Consider the following 25,429-nt stretch of genomic DNA (forward strand, 5'->3'; position numbering starts at 1 on the left):
ATTAGTATAGATCAAAAGTTGTACCTACAGCAACTTCACATAATACATTACTTCAGCTCTGCTTTTATATGAAAAAAGGCTACATGGATGACCTTATATGTTTGTTCTTACCAACAGATTGACAGACTCAATGACATCGATAAACACTTCATTCTTCCTGTATTTAATCCCCTCTGATCTCCAGGAGACTGCATTGGTAACAGTTGCTGGGGGACGCGGTGCTCCTACCTCCAGCTTGTGGCCTTGTTGGGTGATATACCTGTAGAGACATTTATAGCAGATTTGTCCATTACAAATTAGATTAGTTTAGATTTAGATCAGATACACTTTATTAATCCCATGGGGAAATTCAAATGCATACAGCAGCAGAAACATAAAAGACAAGAATACTGACTCACAGGATAAATAATACAGCCAATCAATCAATAACAACAACGATGACATTTATTTCTATAGCACATTTTCATACAAATTATGTAGCTTAAAGTGCTTTACAAGATGAAGAAAGAAAAGTCTATAAAATACAAATTTAAAAGTAAGATAAATACATCCATCCATCCATCCATCCATTGTCTCCCGCTTATCCGAGGTCGGGTCACGGGGGCAGCAGCTTGAGCAGAGATGCCCAGACTTCCCTCTCCCCGGCCACTTCTTCTAGCTCTTCCGGAAGAATCCCGAGGCGTTCCCAGGCCACCCGGGAGACATAGTCCCTCCAGCGTGTCCTGGGTCTTCCCCGGGGCCTCCTCCTGGTTGGACGTGCCCGGAACACCTCACCAGGGAGGTGTCCAGGAGGCATCCTGATCAGATGCCCGAGCCACCTCATCTGACTCCTCTCGATGCGGAGGAGCAGCGGCTCTACTCTGAGCCCCTCCCGGATGCCTGAGCTTCTCACCCTATCTTTAAGGGAGAGCCCAGACACCCTGCGGAGGAAACTCATTTCAGCCGCTTGTATTCGCGATCTCGTTCTTTCGGTCACTACCCATAGCTCATGACCATAGGTGAGGGTAGGAACATAGATCGACCGGTAAATTGAGAGCTTTGCCTTATGGCTCAGCTCCTTTTTCACCACGACAGACTGATGCAGAGCCCGCATCACTGCGGACGCCGCACCGATCCGCCTGTCGATCTCACGCTCCATTCTTCCCTCACTCGTGAACAAGACCCCGAGAATCTTGAACTCCTCCACTTGAGGCAGGATCTCGCTCCCAACCCTGAGAGGGCACTCCACCCTTCTCCGGCTGAGGACCATGGTCTCGGATTTGGAGGTGCTGATTCCCATCCCAGCCGCTTCACACTCAGCTGCGAACCGATCCAGAGAGAGCTGAAGATCACGGCCTGATGAAGCAAACAGGACAACATCATCTGCAAAAAGCAGTGACCCAATCCTGAGTCCACCAAACCGGACCCCCTCAACACCCTGGCTGCGCCTAGAAATTCTGTCCATAAAAGTTATGAACAGAATCGGTGACAAAGGGCAGCCCTGGCGGAGTCCAACTCTCACTGGAAACGGGTTCGACTTACTGCCAGCAATGCGGACCAAGCTCTGACACCGGTTGTACAGGGACCGAACCGCCCTTATCAGGGGGTCCGGTACTCCATACTCCCGGAGCACCCCCCACAGGATCCCCCGAGGAACACGGTCGAACGCCTTTTCCAAGTCCACAAAACACATGTAGACCGGTTGGGCGAACTCCCATGCACCCTCCAGGACCCTGCCAAGGGTGTAGAGCTGGTCCACTGTTCCGCGACCAGGACAAAAACCACACTGTTCCTCCTGAATCCGAGGTTCGACTATCCGACGGACCCTCCTCTCCAGAACCCCCGAATAGACTTTTCCAGGGAGGCTGAGGAGTGTGATCCCTCTGTAGGTGGAACACACCCTCCGGTCCCCCTTCTTAAAGAGGGGGACCACCACCCCGGTCTGCCAATCCAGAGACACTGTCCCTGATGTCCATGCGATGTTGTAGAGACGTGTCAACCAAGACAGCCCTACAACATCCAGAGCCTTGAGGAACTCCGGGCGTATCTCATCCACCCCCGGGGCCCTGCCACCAAGGAGTTTTTTGACCACCTCGGTGACCTCAGTCCCAGAGATGGGGAAGCCCACCTCCGAGTCCCCAGGCTCTGCTTCCTCATTGGAAGGCATGTTATTGGGATTGAGGAGGTCTTCGAAGTACAAAGTGCGGTTCAACAGACCTCCTATGACGAATAAAAAATTTGGACGGCGTTTTCCCTCGCCCGGACGCGGGTCACCGGGGCCCCCCTCTGGAGCCAGGCCTGGAGGTGGGGCTCATTGGCGAGCGCCTGGTGGCCGGGCTTGCACCCATGGGGCTCGGCCGGGCACAGCCCGAAGAGGCAACGTGGGTCCCCCTTCCCATGGGCTCACCACCTATGGGAGGGGCCAAGGAGGTCGGGTGCAGTGTGAGTTGGGTGGTGGCCGAAGGCGGGAAGATAAATACATACTGTACATAAATAAATAAATTAATATAACGAGTACATCGGGTGAAAGCATTGAATATCCTGTGTAAATGCGTGGACGCCTGGCACTATTGCTCACCTTTTCCCCAACAGACTAACACACTGGACACAGGTTAAAAGCACTAAGAATATTTTACTTCTTTTATAGTGCCTCCAAAGCACCACAACCACCACAATAAACGCAAACCAAACTCAACAATACAATTCTCCTCCACACTTCCCAGCAAGCTCTGTCACACTCCCTCCCAACTCTCTTGCTGGGTATCCCATAGTCCTTTATATAGTTCTTGACCTGGAAGTGCTTCTCCTCTTTTGTTCACGTGATTTGTCAGCACTTCCGGGCCAGATGGAGAATTACAGTTGTCTTCTTCATCCCAGAAGTACTTCTGTCCTTCCGACCCCATGACTTGGGCTATATTTAAAGTATAAACCCTCGTGTCTTCCGGTAGCATCACCTGGCGGCACCCACGGTACCCAGTAGGGCTGTAAAGCCGAACTACAAAGTCCATGATGCCCTGTGGGAATCTGGGGCACTGCTACGCTGCAGGGAACTCAACATCTGCAATCTTGGGGGAAGCAGTGTCCCTGAATAGGTGTCTTCCTCCATCTTTCTTCTCTTCGGGCGTCTCAGCCGGGTTGAGCAGCCGGCCGTCCATCACACCTGTTAGCAGTAGGCAGAAAAGACACCCAGAGGTGCTTCTTAGCATACTGTGGTGGACTAAGCCTGTGGCTAAAAGTTCTCAAAGAGAGCATCTACTGGAGGGGATGCATGTAGATTTCTCCAGGTGGCATCCAATTTTGCCACCATTTATCTTTTCCGCAACAGATTCCACTGTGTCCAGAGTTCGCCCTGTGATGGCACAGGCTTCCTGATAAGTTTGTTTAGTCATTGTGCTTCTTTTGTACTCAGTTGCTTCCCCAGGACACTGCAGCATAGAGCACCACACTGGCTACTATGGACTGATAAAACATTTCAGGCAGCTTGCTGCACACATCAAAAGACCAGAGTCTCCTTAGCTAATACAGTCTGCTCTGACCCTTTATGTATGGTACCACTGTGTCATCAGACCAGTTCAGCTGTTTTTTTTTCGTGAACCAGCAGGTCCTTGTAGCTCTGTACCACCTCCATGTTCAATCCCCACCCGCATAATGACTGGTCTCGGAGGTTTCTTGGCACGTCAGAAGTCCACCACCAGCTCTTTTGTTTTACTCATGTTGTGTTTCAGGTTTTCCTGTACTCTGACTCATCTCCATTATTAATGCAGCTTGTGATGGACAAGGAATCTGAAAATTTCTGTAGATGGCAAACACTGGTGTTGTGCTGGAAGTCTGTTGTGTAGAGTGGTAATTTATGGTACATGCTTCCTCAATTGGTTTGCCCAGTTGATTTCATACAAGGGACGCTATTGGCAGATGGTGGGGAAACTACCCAACCAGAGCATGTATTATGTATTAAATAAAACTCCTCAATGATATACGATATGCTTCCCACACGGTGATTTGCATACTTGAAAGCCCGAACGGCACGTACAGTGGAACCTCGGTTCACGAACGTCTCGGTACACGTACAGATCGGTTTACGACCAAAAAGTTCGCCAAACTTTTACCTTGGTTCACGACCACACACTCGGTATACGAACAAGCCAGTTTCCCTTTCGGTTTGTACATGTTCAGTCTCTCCCTGTGCAGCAAGCAAGAGAGAGAGAGCGAGAGAGCACGCAACACACACACACAGGCAGCGCGAGAGAGAGAGAGACGCAGACACACAGGCAGCGCGAGAGAGGGAGCTGGATACATCTTGATTTTGTTTTCACTTCTGTTTACAGCGATCGATTCGTAGCGTGCATTGTTGCAATGTTACTTTTCTTGGTGGTTTATTAAATTACGGATTTTTTCAAATGTTCATTTTTTTCCCTGTGCTTAAAACTCATTAAAAAAAAAGTGTTTTTAGCCAGCGGTTGGTAGCGCTATAGCGCGAACTATTGCAGTGTTAGTTTTCTCTGTTGTTCAAGGTTTTCTCAGTGTTATTCAATGTTTTTACATTTAGTTTACTATTATGCTGTGCATTCTATGGTTTAATTAACTATATTTGTGCTTAAAAACTTAAAAAAATATATATATTTACATACAGTTCGTATGGTCTGGAACGGATTAATTGTATTTACATACAATCCTATGGGGGAAACTGCTTCGGTTCACGACCAAATCGGTTTACTACCAGAGTTTTGGAACAAATTATGGTCGTGAACCGAGGTTCCACTGTATTGATTTTTGATTGTTTGCTTTTCTCTCTCTCTGTCTCTCTCTGACATTCTCTGCTCCTGACGCGCATTCCTTTGAAGAGGAAGATATCTTTGCATTCTTTTATTTGTGAGACAGAACTGTCATCTCTGTCTTGTCCTGGAGCACAGTTTAAACTTTTGACTAAAGGGTGTTATTTCATATCTAGAGGGCTTTGTTAATGTTTTAAAACATATTTAGAAGGCTGTAAGCAGGTTTTCTATGCTCTAACTGTGAAAATATAATAATATTAATAATAATAATAAATATTTATCTTTATTTATCTTTATAAATAAAGAATCTTACTTCGGAACGGATTAACCATGATAAACGAGGGTTTACTGTATATATATATATATATATATATATATATATATATATATATATATATATACTGTATATATATATATATATATATATACACACACACATACATATTATATATACTGTATCTAACTATATTTATTTTTCTAGTATCAGAATGTAGTTTAAGTTAATTTGTTTTGGTTTCAATAGATATATTTTTCATATTTTTGATTCTTGTATTTTTTTCACATCTTCGTGCCCCCCTAGGGGGGCCCGCCCCAGAGATTGAGAACCACTGACTTATATAAAGTTGTGTGTCTTCGGCATAGCAGTGGAAGCTTAGACCATACTGATGAATAATCTCACCTAATGGGAGCATAGAGATGTTAAAGAGAATTGGACCTAGAAGTGACCCTTGAGGGATACCTCGTGTGAGTGAAGTAGTGGCAGGTTTGTGTTCCCTAATGAAGACGTAATACTGGTGATCACTGAGATATGATGTGAACCAAGAAAGAGCAGCACCAGAGATACCAATAGCTGAAAGTCAGGACAGTAAAATGTCCTGGTAACTGTATCAAATGCTTTGCTTAAGTCAAGGAGAAATAGAATCTACGGTTATAAGTAAGTCATTGGTTACCTTAAGTAAAGCAGTTTCAGTGCTATATAGGGCTCTGAATCTCGATTGAAAAGGCTCAAGTAGGTTATGCAAATTTAAATAATCATTGAGTTGGGCAGCATCAACTCTTTCTAAGATCTAAGTCATAAATGGAAGATTAGAAATTGGGCAATAAAATTATAGCTGTAACGGATCTGAGTCAGGTTTTTTTTGAAACAGGGGTTACAGCAGCGTTTTTAAATTACTTGGAACAGCACAGGTGCGGAAACTGCAGTTGACCTTGAATTTTTACTAAAGCTTTTAAAAAACGAACTTATTTTTGTCTATGGAATCATTTTAATGTGCCAAGCTATTTCCTGAATTCCATGAAGCACACTGAAGCTGCAGAACTTTGATAATTTGGATAAACACAGCTACAATCACTCACATTTCATCCATTTTTAAAGCCTTTTCAAAATCAAAAGCCTAAATCCTCATCATAATATTGCACTGGACTGGTTGTTAAACAATTTGTTACCATCTGCCGAGCAACAAAAATTAAGTCCATCCCCACAGACTTTGCTCTCTTGCCCATGTCATTTCAAATAAACAAGATGCTTGCTTTGCTGTGCTGATTTGCCTTCCCTTGGGTTTCCTCATTGCACTTGGGCCTTAAAGACAAATTCTCCTCAGAGTGGCAGCTTTTAAAATTAGCAATGTAAAGGAGGAGGTGTATACTGTAGTTTGCTCATAAAGCTTTTTCAGGTTGCTGATTCACCCTTAACTTTTCATCTCTATTTAGGGGTAATAATTAACTCTGACCTGAATTTTAAATCACATATTAATCAGATCACTAGGACAGCATTTTTTCCACTTAAGAAATATAGCAAAAGTTAGACCCCTTATAACACTGCAAGATGGTGAGAAATGAGTTCACACTTTTGTTTTCAGTCGGCTAGTTTACTGTAACGTACTCCTCTCAGGACCACCCGAAAAAAGACATCAATCAATTGTAACGAATGCCGAATGCAACTGACAGAATCTTAACTAGGAAAAGAAAATCCGAGCACATCACACCAGTCTTAGCGTCACTACACTGGTTACCCGTGTCATTTAGAATTGACTTTAAAATACTGCATATGGTTAACAAAGCCTTCAATAATCTCGCTCCATCTTATATTTCGGAATGTCAGTCACCTCACACTCCAAATTGTAACCTTAGATCTTCAAATGAGGGTCTGCTTAGAATTCCAAGAAGTGGTGAGGCGGCCTTCTGCTGTTATGCACCTCAAATTTGAAATAGCTGACCGACAGAAATTCGCCAGGCTAATAGGGTGGAGCACTTTAACAAACTGCTGAAAACACATTACTTTAACATGGCTTTCTCACAGCTTCATCTTAATTTAATCCTGCTGCTCTGTACATTCAATTAATTATCATTATTATTCATGCTGGCTCCGTAAACCTCACTAACCCCTACTTTCTCTTCTGTTCTTTTTCTGGTTTTCTGTGGTGGCGATCTGCACCCCCACCTCCTGGTCAGGACGCCATGCAGTCCCTACATTGATGGATTGAAGGCCACAAGTCCACATGACCGTCATCATCAGGTTCTTCCATGTGAACTCTGAATGCCATGAGGACTGATTGAGGTCATTTATGTTAGGTAGAATGCCTAGAGGGGGCTGGGTGGTCTCGTGGCCTCGGTACCCCTGCAGATTTTATTTTTTTTCTCCAGCCGTCTGGAGTTTTTTTTTTGTTTTGTTTTTTCTGTCCTCCCTGGCCATCAGACCTTACTGTTATTCTATGCTATTCTTATTTTGTCTTTTTACTCTTTCTTCATCATGTAAAGCAGTTTGACCTACATTTTTTGTATGAAAATGTGCTATAGAAATAAATGTTGTTGTTGTGTCCTATAGGATGGAAATTTTGTAAGAAACTCTGAAACCAAGGGTGAATCCAATTAACAACACAACAACATAAAAGACAACATAATATAAAATAACATAACACTAAGCACAACATAACATTCTCCAATGCCCTTAATCCAGTTCAGGGTCAGGGTGAGCACTGGGCAATAACTATCCCTGGACAGGACACCAGTCCATAGCAGGGCCCACTTAAATACAAGAAGGTAATTAAGAATCCATAATCTTCCTCAGACATGTCTTTGTGATGTGAAAGGAAAAACACAGCACTTGGTGAACGTGGCAACTCCACATAGACAATGACAGGGCATGACATTTAAACCCACCATACTGGACCCTCCCATATCCTTAAAGACATCTCAGCTAAAAAAATTCTACATCTGCTCCATGAGACAGAGAGTGTGAGTGCGTGTTTTGAGTTCAGAGTGGGATAGCCTGGAAACCTGTTCAGGTTTGTTTCCTACTTTGCACCCAACTCTGCTGTTATTGATTCTGGTCTACAACTGATGGGATGAACGAGTGTTTGAGAATGTTGTCATGTGATCTTTTTATGGTTCTAATGGAAGCCTACTTCTCATTTGACCTTTGAATAATCATCTCTTATTCTTTTCTATTTAAAATGTTCACTGGTAGCCTTTCATCATTTTTGTTTGCCTTGAGAGAGCCTAGACTGTGCTATCACAATTTATGGAGTGTTGTCTTTAGTCATTTTATTGGACTAATTTTTTATTGGTCTTAAAACTCCAACAATAGATTTCATTTTGTTTACTTTTGCATGAACCTGTCCCAGTTTTAAGAGTATTGTGTTGAAGTAAATATTTAGCACTCCATTCAGTATCAGACAACTGATATAGTAACAATTTAGACCAGGGGTGTCCAACTCTGGTTCTGGCGGGCTGCAATGGCTGCAGGTTTTCATTCTAACCATCTTCTTAATAGTGAGCCGTTTTTGCTGCTGATTAACTTGTTTTGCCTTCGTTTTAATTGACGTGACTCAGAGCCCTTAGTTGTTTCTTTTTCCTTAATGAACAGCCAAACAATAATGAAACACAAAACAAGCCGCCACATGACCAGCAAACCTGAAAAGGTGAAGGTCTCGGTCATGTTAGTCTGCTCAGGTCACCAAAATATCTTGATGGTGGTCTTAGAAAAAACGAAAATCAACAGTCTGCTGTGGCAGAATGAGAACAGCGACAAGTCATGATATTCAACAACGGCTTTAAGAAACTGGTTGGAGTGCAATTGGCTGGAGTTTGATGTTCCAATCTAGCCGGTCATCTTTCATATCTCATTTCTGTTTGGTGCCCATTTAATGAAGAAATAAATCAATTCAGAACACTGAATCCTTCAAAACAGGGCTATTAAAATGAAGGGAAAAGGAGTTAATTAGCAGTGAAAACTACTCACTGATTAGGAAAAGGGTTAGAATGAAAACCAGCAGCCACTGTGGCCCTCCAGGACCGGAGTTGGACACTCCTGATTTAGAATACAGTGATCCCTCGCTATATCGCGCTTCGCCTTTCGCGGCTTCACTCCATCGCGGATTTTATATGTAAGCATATTTAAATATATATCGCGGATTTTTTGCTGGTTCGCGGATTTCTGCAGACAATGGGTCTTTTAATTTCTGGTACATGCTTCCTCAGTTGGTTTGCCCAGTTGATTTCATACAAGGGACGCTATTGGCAGATGGCTGAGAAGCTACCCAACTTACTTTTCTTTCTCTTTCTTGCGCTGACTATCTGTGATCCTGACGTAGGGGGTGTGAGCAGGGGGGGCTGTTCGCACACCTAGACGATACGGACGCTCGTCTAAAAATGCTGAAAGATTATCTTCACGTTGCTATCTTTTGTGCAGCTGCTTCCTGAAACGACATGCTGCTTCGCATACTTAAAAGCTTGAAGGGCACGTATTGATTTTTGACTTTGTTTCTCTCTCTCTCTCTCTCTCTCTCTCTCTTCTCTCTCTCTCTCCTCTCTCTCTCTCTCTCTCTCCCTGCTCCTGACGGAGGGGGTGTGAGCTGCCGCCTTCAACAGCTTTGTGCTGCGGTGCTTCGCATACTTAAAATCCAAACAGCGCTATTGATTTGTTTGCTTTTCTCTATCTATGTGACATTATCTGCTCCTGACGCGCACTCCTTTGAAGAGGAAGATATGTTTGCATTCTTTTAATTGTGAGACGGAACTGTCATCTCTGTCTTGTCATGGAGCACAGTTTAAACTTTTGAAAAAGAGACAAATGTTTGTTTGCAGTGTTTGAATAACGTTCCTGTCTCTCTACAACCTCCTGTGTTTCTGCGCAAATCTGTGACCCAAGCATGACAATATAAAAATAATCATATAAACATATGGTTTCTACTTCGCGGATTTTCTTATTTTGCGGGTGGCTCTGGAACACAACCCCCGCGATGGAGGAGGGATTACTGTATCTGTCTATTATAATAAAAAAAATCTTGGGACGAGACGTGACTTTTCGAAGAGACTTTTTGGAAACAAGTCCTATGAGACGGAGACTTTTGCCATGAGATTCTTTCAAGACACACCCTACTTACAACTATTTTTAAACAAGACCACGGTCATCAGGTACATTTCGGCACTTAACTTAGACAGACAACAATCCATTAAAGGGCTTACTTATGAACACACACACACACACTTACGAATATTCAGTATAGAATCACCCATTCCTTTAAATAAAAAAGTCAAACAAAGTAACGCGATCGGTTACACGGCAAATTGATTAAATATGTATCAATAGACTGCTGAAGCAGTTAGTAGAGCTCTTGCGGAAGATGAAAACATCAACTTACAATATCCCAAAGAATAACTTCAACTGTTAATACCGTCCGGTCTTCCACCAGCCGAACTACTGTTGAAAGAAGGATGTATCATAATGTCATCGCATAATTTATGTCTGAGTGATGGACCATGCAATGGAATAAGATTAGTTGTATTCAAAATTGGTCGAACAATTCTAACATGTAAAATTTTAACAGGCGACAAGAAAGGTAATGTAGTACATATTCCGCGAATAACATTAGACACAAAAGGAGATCTTGATATGCTCTTTGAATTAAAACGTTTACAGTTTCCCGTGAGAAAAGCTTTTGCTGTGACAATTTAGAAATCACACGGACAAACATCCGAAAAAGTCGATTTATTTATTAGAGAGAAAGAAACAATATTCACTCACGGGCAGTTATACTTTGCGTTGTCACGATGCAAGTCCAAACACGGAATCAAAATTCAATACGATCGTGAAGAAAAGTTAATTCCAAATATTGTTTTCACTAAAGTTTTAAAGTAAAAGTGAAAATAATGCATGAAAATAACAATCTCTTTAAATTGTATATCCGCTTAACCAAACCTGGGGAATGGCAAGTGAAGCGAGCAGGTGGCGGAGCCCCCTAGTCTATCATAATTACAAAACTGAAAACGGCACATAAACAGCAGTGAAAACGTATAAAGGAGAAAAAAAATCTGTGCCAGTCTGACAAAAGTAACCAATAAGCTGAGAATGATGACCGACTTACTCTTGGAGTATTTTGCTGTCTGTTGTTTGAGGAAATCCAAAATCCATCAGTTCATCTAACAGCTCGTACACGGTAACAAAATTATCTCGAATACTCTCCTCTTCCAGCTCTTTGAAATACTCTTTGAACACCTAGAGAGGAAAAGGCAGGAATAAGTTCTGGAATGATCTTTACACAAGTGGAGAATTACAAAATTCCAAATTTATGTTTATCAACTGCCTGTCATTTTAAGGCTTACTGTTATGCTGAATCTAGACAGCCTATTCTGTTTGAAATGCAGCTAATCAAAAGTAAAGAGAAAAAAACAAAAAATCTATGCAGGATTAACAATTAATACATCTCTTCCTGCTAATGTAGGAAATCTACAGCTACAGTGGCATACAAAAGAATTCAATCCCTTTGAAAGTCATCTTCATTTTCTGCATGACCAAAGATTTGCACAGATATTTATCCATTCAGTATGTTAATGTGAACTCTTCTGCAGTAACAATACATTTCCAAAGTTCAAATGAACCATTCTCTGTTGATATTTTACTGAAGAAGACAAACTCCAAAGTTAGTGTTTGCATAAGAATTTAAACCTCTGTGCTTTGGAAGCTCCAGGTTTACACAAATGACACAAAGGTCAGTCAGTCAGTCAGTCAGTCAATCCGCTATATCCTAACAGAGGGTCACGGTGGTCTGCTGGAGCCAATCCCAGCCAACACAGGGCGCAAGGAAGGAACAAATCCTGGCAGGGCGTACACACACACACACACACCAAGCACACACTTGGGACAATTTAGAATCACCAATCCACCTAACCTGCATGTCTTTGGACTGTGGGAGGAAACCAGAGCACCCGGAAGAAACCCACGCAGACACGGGGAGAACATGCAAACTTCACGCAGGGAGGACCCGGGAAGCGAACCCAGGTCCCCAGGTCTCCCAACTACGAGGCAGCAGCGCTACCACTGCGCCACCGTGCCGCCCCTGACACAAAGGTGACAGTCATAATTAAGCATAATGAGGTACGACTTGTGAATCCTGTACCTCTTACTGGCTATAAAATGACCCCTTTGTAAGGGCCATAGTCGTTGTTGGACAATCACTGCAAAAAAATGAAGACAAAGTAGAATCCTGCTGATGTGAAAAACAAAGTCATTGAAACACACAAGGCAGGAAATGGGGACAAAAAAAGAGCAAAGAGTTTGAATGTCCCTGTGCACTGCTGGATCCATCATCAGAACGTGGAAGGTTCATCACAGCAGTCGAACTCTTACTAAAACAGGCCGTTCATCCAAACTAAACATCAGAGAGAGACATCGACTAGTGAGAGAGGCCACTAAAAATCCAACCGTCACTCTCAGAAGTCAGCAAACCGGAGTGAAGGAGCAGGAGTCCACATTTTGAGGAGTACTCTGTAAAACAGGCCTCTACAGGAGGGTAGCAAGAAAGAAGTCATTCCTTAAGAAGGTCCAAATAAAATCACATATACAGTAGCATTTGCTATTATATAGTGCCTTTCACATCTATCTATCTATTATATAGTGCCTTTCACATCTATCTATCTATCTATCTATCTATCTATCTATCTATCTATCTATCTATCTATCTATCTATCTATCTATCTATCTATCTATCTATCTATTGTGGGGAACAGCCTGGACACGGACAGGCAGACATGATGGTTTTACCACACACATGTTTATTTATACAATATATAGTGCACATACCCAGTGCCTCAGCACCAATCACCCCTTAAGTCCTGGTCACACGCACAATGCCTTTCTCAGTCTTTGGTCCGCTTCCACTCCTCTCTACCAAGCTCCGTCCTCTTCCACCCGACTCTCTTTCCTGACTGGAGGGAGGGCGGCCCCTTTTATTCCCCCTGGAAGGACTCCAGGTGGATCCTGAGGGCTCATAGCCACACCCCTGTGTGGCGGAAGCTCCCATGGTGAAGCCGGAAGTCCACCGGGTGTCTTCAAGTCTCATCCCCACAGTACTTCCTGGTGTGGCGGAAGTACTGAGGGCCAACACTCCCAAGGCATTGGGGCGCCTCCTGGCGGTGACCACGGGCCCCTACAGGGTTGAGCTTCCTAACTCCGTACCCATGGTCCACAAAGCCACCAGGGAGGACGCGCCCTCGTGTCCTGGAGGGAGGCACAAGCCCTCCTCCACTCCTCCTGGGCGTCCCCGGCCGGGCATGGACGCCCGCCGGGCACCACACTATCTATCTATTATATAGTGCCTTTCACATCTATCTATTATATAGTGCCTTTCACATCTATCTATCTATCTATCTATCTATCTATCTATCTATCTATCTATCTATCTATCTATCTATCTTATCTATCTATCTATCTATCTATCTAGTGAAAGAAGCCCAGATCACAGAACAGACACCAAGGACACATAATGTCCACTCTATTCATTTTCTTTTATCGCACAGCACAATGCATCATAAACAACTCATAGTCCCTTTTTCTTCTTTCTTCTTTTTCCTTTTATCTTCTCTTCTGCCGCCTCCACTCCTCTCTTGCAGGCTCTGTCTTTTTCCTTCTGACTCCGGCTCCTCGATTGGAGTGAGGCAGCCCCTTTAATGTTGCGCCCAGATGTGCTCCGGGTGCACCCTGATGAACTTCCTGCAGCACTTCCTGGTGTGGCAGAAGTGCTGCATGGGCACCCAGAAGCACTCCAGATGCATTTGGTTCCTCTTCCGGCAGCACATCCTGGTATAGCGTAAGTGCTGTCATCTAGGGCTCCAGGATCGTTCAGGCGCACCCTGGCGGTGGCCAATGACCCCATCAATGTTGAGTTTTGAGCTGCAAATCCGGTGCCCCGATGTAATCCAGGGGGACAGCCCTCTTACACCCTTTGGGAAGATATTGCCCCTCTCCCGATCCTTCCCTTCTCCAGGGGTCACCGGTGGGGCAAGGTCCCCGGTCATCTGCCACAATTGTTATAGCATAAGAGTTCTCTTATATCAGTAAATATGTGTGCAAATCTTTTATTATACACAAAATTAGGATGACTTTCAAGGGGATTGAATATTTCTGCATGCCACTGTAAGTCACCTTTTCAGAGAGGAGCTGCCTAGAGGTGTCCCAACTGACAAATTTAAAAAATATAGTTACAATTATCTGCAAGCACAAAAAAAGGGCAGCTGCAGTAAGGAAAAAAGATAGAAACCTAAAAGAACAATTGATAACGCTAAGCATCTAGAAAAAGAAAATGGCATCAAATAAAAACCTAAGGCGACACCGATCCTGTTGCGAATGGCTACCTAATACTCAGATTTCCTACAGATTGAGGAATAGAAATTTGTCTTTTATTCAAGTAACATTGACAAAGGCAGAAAAAACAGGAGTGACACAAAGATACAATTGCAGTGGTGTCACATTCTATACTTACCTCCACTGTTTTATACAGGAAGGCAAACACAAGTGCAGCATTGGCATTCTTCTTAGTTATAGCGACCACTGTGAGGCAAAGTTAAGAAAACTCTACAAAGGAGACCAAGCCCCATAAATCAACATAAATCATAGCAGTAGAGTTTTGTACCGTGTTAGCCATCGATTGATACCGGAGAAAGTAGGGTGAAATGACACCTTTTATGTCCAAGGGTCAAAACTGGGATCCTCGACCGAGAGCAGAACCAGGTATACAATATCAGTTTACAAGAAAAGCAAGCCATACATTCACTAAGGGAAAACACAAAGATCATTATTAAACCAGCCGATAAAGGGGGTGCCTTAGTAATCATGAACACATCTCTCTATTATAAAATCTTGGGGGAGAGAGACTAGGGAGACGAGATGTGATCTTCTCGGAAGACAATTTGAAGTCCCGCGAGAGACACTTTAACTTGCTCCCAGCTCTTAAAATAATGAAAAGCGACAAGCAAAACACACAGCTCACCAGCATATGATCTGACCGCTTCTCCTTAGCGTGCGTTCAGCCACCCTAAACCCCCCCCCCCCCCACCTCTCCCCCTTCACAATGCGAGCGGCAGAAACGCGAAGTGGCAAAAGGACAGCTGCTGTACAGGCTTTAAAATGATCGACGGGCAGCAGCAACAGCAGCAGAAAGACAGCAGATGATCCAATGGCATCTCCTTAGCATGCGTTCAGCCGCACCCCCCCCCCTTCACAACGTGAGCAGCGTTATACGTCCTGCGAGTCAGAGATGTAACCATGCCCGGGGCTGGAAATAAAGGACAAGTATTGTTTTTACAACGTCACGCGAGACAAGGCAGTGAGACATCATTTAAAACAAGTCCACGGACATCTAACCTAGCAGTTGTTGGACTGCTTTTGGCAGACATGCTGTAGCGATCAGGTGCCACTAAGATTCACACCATCTAGATCAGGGGTCCTCAATCACGGTACTGGAGGGCCGCAAAGTGGCTGCAGGTTTTTGCTCAAACCCAGTTGCTTAATAAGAAGCACTTATTTCTCAAGTGACACTTCTGCTTCACTTTAGTGGTCTCGCTCGTTAAGATTTTGAACCCTTATTTCTTATTTTAGACTTAAACAGCTGTATTCTTGTTTTTTATTGCTCCTAATTAGCAATAACATGCAAATGACAAAAGAGACCAGCATTTCTCCATTTAGCTTGTTACCATTTACACCTCTGTGTATTTATCATGCACTATTGGGTTTAATTAAATAACTTGGAAGGAAAATGAAGGACTGAGAATTACTCCTCCATTTTAGCCTTCAAATCATTTGGATCATATCCTTAGAAAGGGGAAGAAAATCTAGGATATGGAGAATGACCTGACATAGCAGAGTTAAAGCACTAGCAAGCCATGAAATTAAATTATTGGCAAGAATTGCTTTCTAATTAAGCAACCAGGTGAGAACAAAAACCTGCAAGCACTGCGGCCCTCCAGGACTGTGATTGAGGACCCCTGATCTAGATGACGGTGATTTATTTATTTTTTTATAGAGGATCCCAGGGACGCTTCCAGCCTTGGCCCGCCCGCCCACACTCAAAAACAGAGACAAAACAACAGCACACTGGAAACTAACAGAAATTAAAGAATATAATGAAATTAAATAATATAAATAATGCCACCCCTGTACCCCTACGGCGATATTACAATAAACATACAAACACCACACAGCAAAGTCCATGGAATATCACACCGGATGTAATGAGAGATGACGAGAGTAAGTCCAGAGATCTGTATGTAGTAAGGGAATGAAAAACAGTCCTACCGGTAGACACTGTAAGGGTGAAGACGGATGGATGGTTCAGGAGCGCTCCTTTACTTGCGGGGAAGCCGTGAATCCACAAACAGTCCTCAGCACCCAGGTAGACAGACAATCCAGACCCCAACAACGGATACAATCCAGGACATAGCAATTAAATATGGATTAACAGAAGGCAGTTCGACAGGTAAACGAAACACAAAATACAACAACAAAAAACACTTCTTTTTATTCCTTGGACACCTGCCCTCCTTTTAAACTCCTCTGACCACCTTTGACCCCAACAGCCCCTACAGGGACTCCTGGGAGATGCAGTTTTTACTGATAGTAGCACTGCTACAATGCTTCATGTGCTCCCAGCTCTTAAAACAACAACAAGCAAAACACGCAGCTCGCCAGCAGCAGAAAGCCAGCAGATGATCCGACTGCTTCTCCTTAGCGTGCATTCAGCCACCCTAAAAAAAAAAACCCCTCTCGCCCCTTCACAGGAGCAGAAAGACAGCAGATGATCCGACGGCATCTCCTTAACGTGCGTTCAGCCGCACCCCCTTCACAACGCGAGCAGCGTTATATGTTCTGCGAGAAAGAGATGTAACCACGCCCGGGGCCGGAAATAAAGTACAAATATTATTTTTACAAAAGTTTTAAAGTAAAAGTGAAATTAATGCATATGTAACAATTCCCATGAAAATAACAATCTCTTTTAAATTGTATATTTGGTAAACCAAACCCAGGGGGTGGACGAGCGAAGCCCCCTAGTCTGATTATATAAAAGAGGCAGCTTTCTAATACCACTTATTACTGCAAACTACAAGAGGACCCCACTGATGTTTACATGAAAGAACTGAAGAAATTGTTAAGCAACGTACCTGTTAACATCAAGGACCACATCAGTAGTCGAATCCCTGAGGATCCAAAAGTGGGATACTTCTACATGCTCCCCAAGATCCATAAAGATGGGAACCCAGGAAGGCCAATAATCTCAGGAATTGGTACACAGACGGAAAATATTTCAGGATGGGTTGAAAGCATTCTCAAACCCCTTGCTATGTACAGGACACCACCCACCTCCTTAAAAAACTTGCTGCCCTAGACACCATTTCTGAGGGAGCCTTCCTTGTTACAATGGATGTGGAGGCATTATACACAAACATCCCCCATGATGATGGAACCATGGCCTGTCAGACGTACCTGCAACAACATGGCTTACAAACAGAGCCAGTGATACAATTGATAAAATTCATATTAATTCACAATGTGTTTTCTTTTAGTCAGGACATTTACTTACAACTAATGGGAACTGCAATTGGATGTCGTTTCGCACCCCATTATGCAAAATTATTCATGGCAAGATTAGAATGGGACTTCTTGTCAACCTGTGCAATAAAACCAATGCTTTACCTTCGGTACATAGATGACATTCTTATAATCTGGACCGCAAGCGAAAAAGACCTTCTTTGCTTCCATAGGAATTACAATTCATTCCACCCCAACATAAAACTTTAAATTATTCACAAACAAAGATCAGCTTTCTACCACTCGCATAAAGGACGGTACCCTTATGACATCAATTTTTCACAAACCAACAGACAGATGGACATATCTAAGAAATGACAGTTTCCACCCAAAGCATATACAGAACTCCATCATCTGCAGCCAGGCAATACGTTACAATCGTATTTGCTCAGACCCAATGGATCGGGACACACAACTGCAGAAACTCAGGACAGATTTAATCAAACAAGGATACACTCCCAAATCAACAGACCTACATATCAGGAGAGCTACAGCTATACTCAGAGAAAACCTTCTGGAATACAAAGGTGCAGAAACCAAGAACCGGGTCCCACTAGTTGTAACTTATCATCCACATCTGGAAACACTTTGCAAAATTATGAAAGAGCTTCAACCCATGGTACAGAAAGACAATAAACTGAAGGATATATTCCCAGAACCTCCCCTCCTTGCATACAGACAACCATCAAACCTCAAACAACTGATTGTCCGAAACTCTGTGTGTGGGTCAGCAGCAAGTGGCACATTTCCCTGCCTACAGAACAGGTATGGCACCTGTGCACATATCTACACGACTGATCAGGTAGTTATACCACATTGCCTGCAGGAGCATAAAATAAAGGGTTCGTTCTGCTAATGTGGTTTACCTAATCAGGTGCATAAGATGCCCCAACACTGGACTGTATGTAGTGGAAACTGGTCAGACACTGCGCCAGCGAATGAACTCACACAGATTTCATATCAATCAGAACAGTGTTGATCTTCCAGTGGCAGCACACTTTAACAGTAAAGGATCTGAGGGTCACTGTGCTTATGGGTAATTTCAAGACCCAACAGGAACAGAGAGAATGGGAATACAAACTTATACTTAAATTCAATACTCTACAAAATGGTCTGAATAGAGACAAGAGTTTTATGACCAGATATGTGGACTAACAGACTGAGTGACCAGCTGACCACATCAGAGGCCTATGTTACAGACAATCTTCTTCTTCTTCTTTCGGCTGCTCTCGTTAGGGGTTGCCACAGCGGATCATCTTCTTCCATACCTTTCTGTCCTCTGCATCTTGTTCTGTTACACCTATCACCTGCATATCCTCTCTCACCACATCCATAAACCTTCTCTTAGGCCTTCCTCTTTTCCTCTTCCCTGGCAGCTCTATCCTTAGCATCCTTCTCCCAATATACCCCTCATCTCTCCTCTGCACATGTCCAAACCAACGCAATCTTGCCTCTCTGACTTTGTCTCCCAACCGTCCAACTTGAGCCGACTCTCTAATGTCCTCATTTCTAAACCTGTCCATCCTCTTCACACCCAATGCAAATCTTGACATCTTTAACTCTGCCACCTCCAGCTCCTGCTTTCTGGTCAGTGCCACCGTCTCCAACCCATATAACATAGCTGATCTCACTACCATCCTGTAGACCTTCCCATCATTTAAAAACTGCATTTTGTGTTTACTTGTCTTATATTTGACTAATGGTTAAATGTGTTTGATGATCAGAAACATTTTGTGTGACAAACATGCAAAAGAATAAGAAATCAGGAAGGGGGCAAATAGTTTTTCACACCACTGTATGTATATATATATATGTATATGTAGATATGTGTATATGTAGATATGTATATATATATATGTATATATGTTTATGTATATATATGTTTACATAACCTCTTTAACACACTACTTCTCCGCTGCGAAGCGCGGGTATTTTGCTAGTTATATATAAAGATAATAATTATATAGGGTAATAATGCTCTGTCTCTGCCAATTTCTTGCCATTATCACTGGAATTTACAACTTTCTAGGCCGCAGGGGTGTCAAACTCCGGGCCTGGAGGGCCACAGTGGCTACAGGTTTTCATTCTCACCCTTTTCCTAATCACTTTTCACTGCTAATTAACTCCTTTTCCCTTCATTTCAATAGCCCTGTTTTTAAGGATTCAGTCCTCTGAATTGATTCCTTTCTTCATTAAATGGCAGCCAAACAGAAATGAGACGTGAAACGAGCCAACAGATGACCAGCTAAACTGGGATTTCAAACTCCAACCAACTTCACTCCAAACAGTTTCTTAATGAGAAGCTGATTCTTGCTGTTAATTAAGCCCGTTATTTAATCCAATGGCTTGGTGCTGCTCTCATTCTGCCACAGCAGATATTTCCAAATTTGTCGATTTTTCTGTTTTTTCTAAGAACACCGTCAAAATGTTTTGATAGCCTGAGAGATCAACCTTTCTGAGACCTTCACCTCTCTTTATTTTTAGATATTGTGTGATGGGCACAGGTGAGCTGGTCATATGGTGGCTTGTTTGATGTCTCATTATTGTTTGGCTACTAATTAAGGAAAAAGAGACAATTAAGGGGCCTGAGACAAGTTAATTAAAACTAAGGCAAAAGAAGTTAATTAGCACTAAAAATGGCTCACTAATAAAGAAGATGGTTAGATTGAAAACATGCAGCCACTGCGTCCCTCGAGGACCGGAGTCCGACACCTGTGTTCTAGGGTGTTGTAACACAGTCTCCTCCAACGTTTAAGTAATCCACAGAAGTTGGGACACCTGTGCCAATTATTTTGGTTCAACTAACAAGGCTAAATTTACTTTAATTGCTGCAGAACATTTGTAGGTTGTAATCTTTTAGATGATCTCTGACGAAGGTCCATTTATAATATTCTGAAATTTCCTTTTTTTCTGTTTTTGCTAACTAAACTTTAAATTTAAACATCTGGCAGTTTACTGTTTACAATTTCATTATTTTAGGTCATTCATTACATTTCAGATGATTGAAATTAAAGAAAAACTGGAAAAACTTTTGACCGGTAGTGTATCTTTTTTGCACCATATTTCGTTTGTCTGATTATTTCCAAAATCATTTACTGAAGGGGTATACATAAAGGTTCAGGTATGTCCTGCATTTCTATAAAGAACACAATCCCGGGGGACAAGCGAACCCTGCTGGAGACACATGGGTACCACAGGGATTCATGATCCCTGTTTTTCGGGACATCCACTTGACCATAAGTACTTCCATCAGCCTATGCCCTGACACCTGTCCATCATAAAACAAAGCTGTTCATTCTCCTTCAGTTGATTGGGAGTCAGAAGGAAGGAAGGCAACACTCACTGGAGTGAGGATGGACAGAGAGAAGAGATGGAAGGAAAAAAGAAAAAGATTTTGTTTGCAATTGTGCTTATATAACCTTTTATGAAACCTTTGTGAGGTATTGGGGAAAACCGGAGTGTGCTTCGACCCACCAACCTTTCAAAGGCACTTGGGCGTGTAGAAAGGGGACCTATAGGATAGAGCCGGGTTCAGATAGGAACACGTTGAGAACTTATTATGGACCCTCGAGTAAGGTGACTGTTCCCAAATACCCCACAAAAGGTGGTGGGTGCCTAGGTTTGGCAGGCAAGAGGCATAATGGCCTGGAAATTTAATATAGTTGGGGCTGAGAATCTGAACTCCAAGTCCCAGGATGCCCTGCAGGAATCCAGGACACCACTACACTCCAGGGAAGCTGCCATCTAGTGTTTTGGGGGAGGCAGTGTCGACAAGTAGCCAAGCCGACTTCCCCCATCCTTCCATTCCATGGGCATCCCAGCCAGGTTGAACTGTCGGCTGTCTCCCACACAGTGCTGATATCAAAACAAACTAGCTATGGCGTTTTTGACCCGATCACTTTGAGATGTGCCTAGACTTATGATAAAAGATGTAAGTCGCATTATTCAAACCCTGTGCCAAACATCAGGAGTTTAAAAGGAGAAAGGCTTCAAACTATGTGTTTCAAGTTACATCCACAATTACGAAAATAAGATCCAGACTATTAAAAACTTGTATCTACTATGAACTGTCCTTGAACAGATATGTGATTTACATCAGGCTTCTTTAAAAAACAGAATTTCAATAATTAGTCATTAAAGTTTATTCACGGACAGCTATACTGTATATGTATGTCAGCTTAATACTGCAATGGTGCTAAACGAGTTACATCAGCCAGGGATGAATCACCAAAAAACAATGAGCTGGCATTACATCATCAATAGCAGGAGCACCTATAAAATGGGCAACTCTACACAGTCGCACACACGTATTCCAACTAGTGCAGCAAAAGGCAAAGCGGTACTTTTAAGGAGAGTGAGCCACCTCAGACAGCCATGTAAAGAGTAGATAATCCATCCATTGTGGCACTCGGTGGTGATACTACAATCCATATTACTAACCGAGAATGGTACACCGGATATGGAAGCAGGTACATGCCCATGGACGCAGGAGACATAGTGCGCAGGCGCCACACAAAGCCCCCCACCTCAGAGTGAAACGGGAGAGACTACGAACGACACGCAGGCGCCACACAAAGCCCCCCACCCCAGAGTGAAACGGGAGAGAAGTAATATGGAAGCAGGTAACTGCCCATGGACGCAGGAGACATAGTAACACAAGAGGAGTCAGCGCCCCGCCCCAGAGTGAAATGGGACAGACTACGGAGTCCACAAAGGCTCACAAACCAAACCCGAGATAGTACGGAAGCGCGTCTGAAACCGCGGAAGCAAAACTGTCTCGGCTCCAAAACCAAGCAGCTCGACAACTAACACAGCTACAACAACGAGCCTGCATGGACAGATACAATGAACGTAGACGCCTACAACGCGCGTCTCAAACTGCGGAGGCAAAGCAGGCACGGGTTCAAAACGAAAGAGCTTGAGTGACCGAGATACAAAAACGAGCCCACCTGGATATAATTAATGAACGCAGGCGCCTACAACGCGCGTCTGAAATGCCGCAAACCAGGCAGGCACGGCTCCAAAAAGAAAGAGCTCGACTGACCGAGATACAAAGTGAAACGGGAAACACTACGGAATCTGCAGTGGTCCACAATGCACCGCATAATAGTACGGAAGGAGCTCCGTATTAACAATGGGGGGCCCCAGAGTGACACGGGCGAACGCTCCGTATTAAACGTACGTCATCCTCACACGTCCATACTATACAGCATAGGTGAATCACATTACAGTGATGCATTATTGACAGTACAACCACAGAAATCGCTCCGTATTAACAGTAAGTGCAATTATTCATATTACTAACGGTACACAACGTAGAACTACTAGAGTCACGATCACGTCTCCAAAACTATACAGCTCCACTAATGAAGCTACAAAAACGAGCCTGCATGGATAACAACAATACACGTGGGCGCCTACAACGCGCGTCTGAAACCGCGGAAGCATAGCTGTCTTGGCTCCAAAACCAAACAGCTCCACTAACGGAGCTACAGAAACGAGCCCGCATAGACAGATACAATGAACAGGGACGCCTACAACGCGCGTCTCAAATCGCGGAAGCAAGGCAAGCACGGGTTCAAAACAATGCAGGCGCCCACAATGCACGTCTGAAACTGCGGAAGCAAAGCAGGCACGGGTTCAAAACGCCGGGGGTAGGTGAGCGAAGCGAGCAGGGGGCAAAGCCCCCTTGTACATAATAACATGAGTCTGCTGGATATTTATCTTGTAAAAAAGCAAAGGTCTCTGTTTGAGCCAGCAAAATAGTGAATGTCAAAAACCACTGCTTCATTGTAAGGGTCTCCATTTGTTTCATCAGCAGGAGGATCTCCTCTCTGACTGGCATATTTTCATCAAGCGCTAGGTTGAAAAACTACTGGATCTGGAGCCAAAGCAAAGTCATGGTCCATGGGGATTTTATCATCCTCTGCCTTGGCCAGTGTGTCATCCTCCATCGGTCGCATTTTTCCTCTACTAAACCCCCGGTCTGGAAGGTGGAACGGAGAAATTGTTCCACTCAAACAATGCATGAACTGCTCCCTTTTTCAACCGTGGCCACCCTGTCTCAGACCCTGGTTCGTGAAAATCCTCTTTTTTTAAGATGCCAGCTACAAATTTGTGTATGGGAACTAACTGTCAAGCTCTCTCTCCAGATAGCGATGATCCATTTAGATCTGGTTTTCCGCATTGGAGGGAAAAAATGCATGAAAACTAAGTAATTTGTTGTATTTACTGGAGGCTCGACATAAAGGTACACAACAATGTTCAGCTATAGAGTTATCTGTATGCTGAAAATTGAACTTCTTTTTCTCGGATATTCTCGCCACTAAACAAAAATCAGAACTGCAATATGGACAACGGTGACTGAGCTGGCTGAGATTTCAGCAGAAGAACATCAGCACTCTTGTTGTCCCTCGTACCAAGTGTAAAACTAAGGGGGACAGGGCTTTTGCAGCTGCTGCTCCTTGCCTGTGGAACTCTTTACCGCATTACATAAAGGAGTCGTCTACAATTGAACTGTTCAAAACGAGATCAAAGACTCATTTCTATTCACTTGCATTCCGTGACCTTCGGCAATACTGATGGTTTCCTCATTGTGATTAATAATTTTTTGCATTTATATAGCGCTTTTCTCACGACTCAAAGCACTCAGCAATTGCAGGTTAAGGGCCTTTCTTGCTCCAGGGCCCAACAGAGCAGGGTCCCTATTGGCATTTACTGTTGTTTTTACGTCAAAGGAAGGTATGCTCAGACTATACAACACACTGTGAGACCGCATCTGGAGTATTGTGTGCAGTTCTGGTCACCATGGTGCAAGAAAGACATAGCAGCACTTGAAGCTGTGCAAAGGAGAGCAACCAAGTACATCCCAGGACTTAAGGACATGTCGTACTCTGACTGACTCAAAGAATTAAACCTGTTTAGTCATGAGGGGTATATTGGGAGAGGATGCTAAGGATAGAGCTGCCAGGGAAGAGAAAAAGAGGAAGGTGAGCAGCAAAGGTTTATGGATGTGGTTAGAGAAGACATGCAGGTGATGGGTGTGACAGAGCAAGATGATGAGGACAGGAAGATATGGAAGAAGATGATCCGCTGTGGCGACCCCTAACGGGAGCAGCCAAAAGAAGAAGAGTCTCAAGCACAGGAGACTACGTGGGGGGCTTAATCCAGGAATTCACAATCCCCAAAGGCATTGACAAAGTAGATCCTGTAGAATACTTTCAACATATTTGAGGATGTTAGTGGAAATTAAAGGAAAGAGCATTTAGGACTAAAGCCAGGAAACACTTCTTTACGTAAATAGTAGTGTGACTCTGGAACAAACTACCAAGACATTGAGTTGAAGCAGAAACCTTGACAACCTTTAAGAAAAATCTGAATTTTGGGATAGCTTAGCTATTACAGTGGTGTGAAAAACTATTTGCCCCCTTCCTGATTTCTTATTCTTTTGCATGTTTGTCACACAAAATGTTTCTGATCATCAAACACATTTAACCATTAGTCAAATATAACACAAGTAAACACAAAATGCAGTTTTTAAATGATGGTTTTTATTATTTAGGGAGAAAAAAAATCCAAACCTACATGGCCCTGTGTGAAAAAGTAATTGCCCCTTTGTTAAAAAATAACCTAACTGTGGTGTATCACACCTGAGTTCAATTTCCGTAGCCACCCCCAGGCCTGATTACTGCCACACCTGTTTCAATCAAGAAATCACTTAAATAGGAGCTGCCTGACACAGAGAAGTAGACCAAAAGCACCTCAAAAGCTAGACATCATGCCAAGATCCAAAGAAATTCAGGAACAAATGAGAACAGAA

The 25,429-nt window shown here is 43.3% G+C and overlaps 1 protein-coding gene across 1 annotated transcript in view; it reads right to left on the minus strand.

Annotated features, from left to right (window-relative positions):
• ap1m3 (adaptor related protein complex 1 subunit mu 3) overlaps positions 1-25,429 on the minus strand; it is a 98,970-nt gene that overhangs the window by 39,137 nt on the left and 34,404 nt on the right. Inside the window, exons 3-5 of the mRNA XM_028810855.2 lie at positions 14,510-14,577; positions 11,117-11,247; positions 112-259 (exon numbers count right to left, since the gene is read on the minus strand). Of these exons, the coding sequence (XP_028666688.2) occupies positions 112-259; positions 11,117-11,247; positions 14,510-14,577 (347 nt within the window). The remainder of the gene's footprint in view (positions 1-111; positions 260-11,116; positions 11,248-14,509; positions 14,578-25,429) is intronic.

The sequence above is a fragment of the Erpetoichthys calabaricus genome, chromosome 10 (assembly GCF_900747795.2).
Source record: "Erpetoichthys calabaricus chromosome 10, fErpCal1.3, whole genome shotgun sequence".
NCBI classification, from domain to species: domain Eukaryota; kingdom Metazoa; phylum Chordata; class Cladistia; order Polypteriformes; family Polypteridae; genus Erpetoichthys; species Erpetoichthys calabaricus.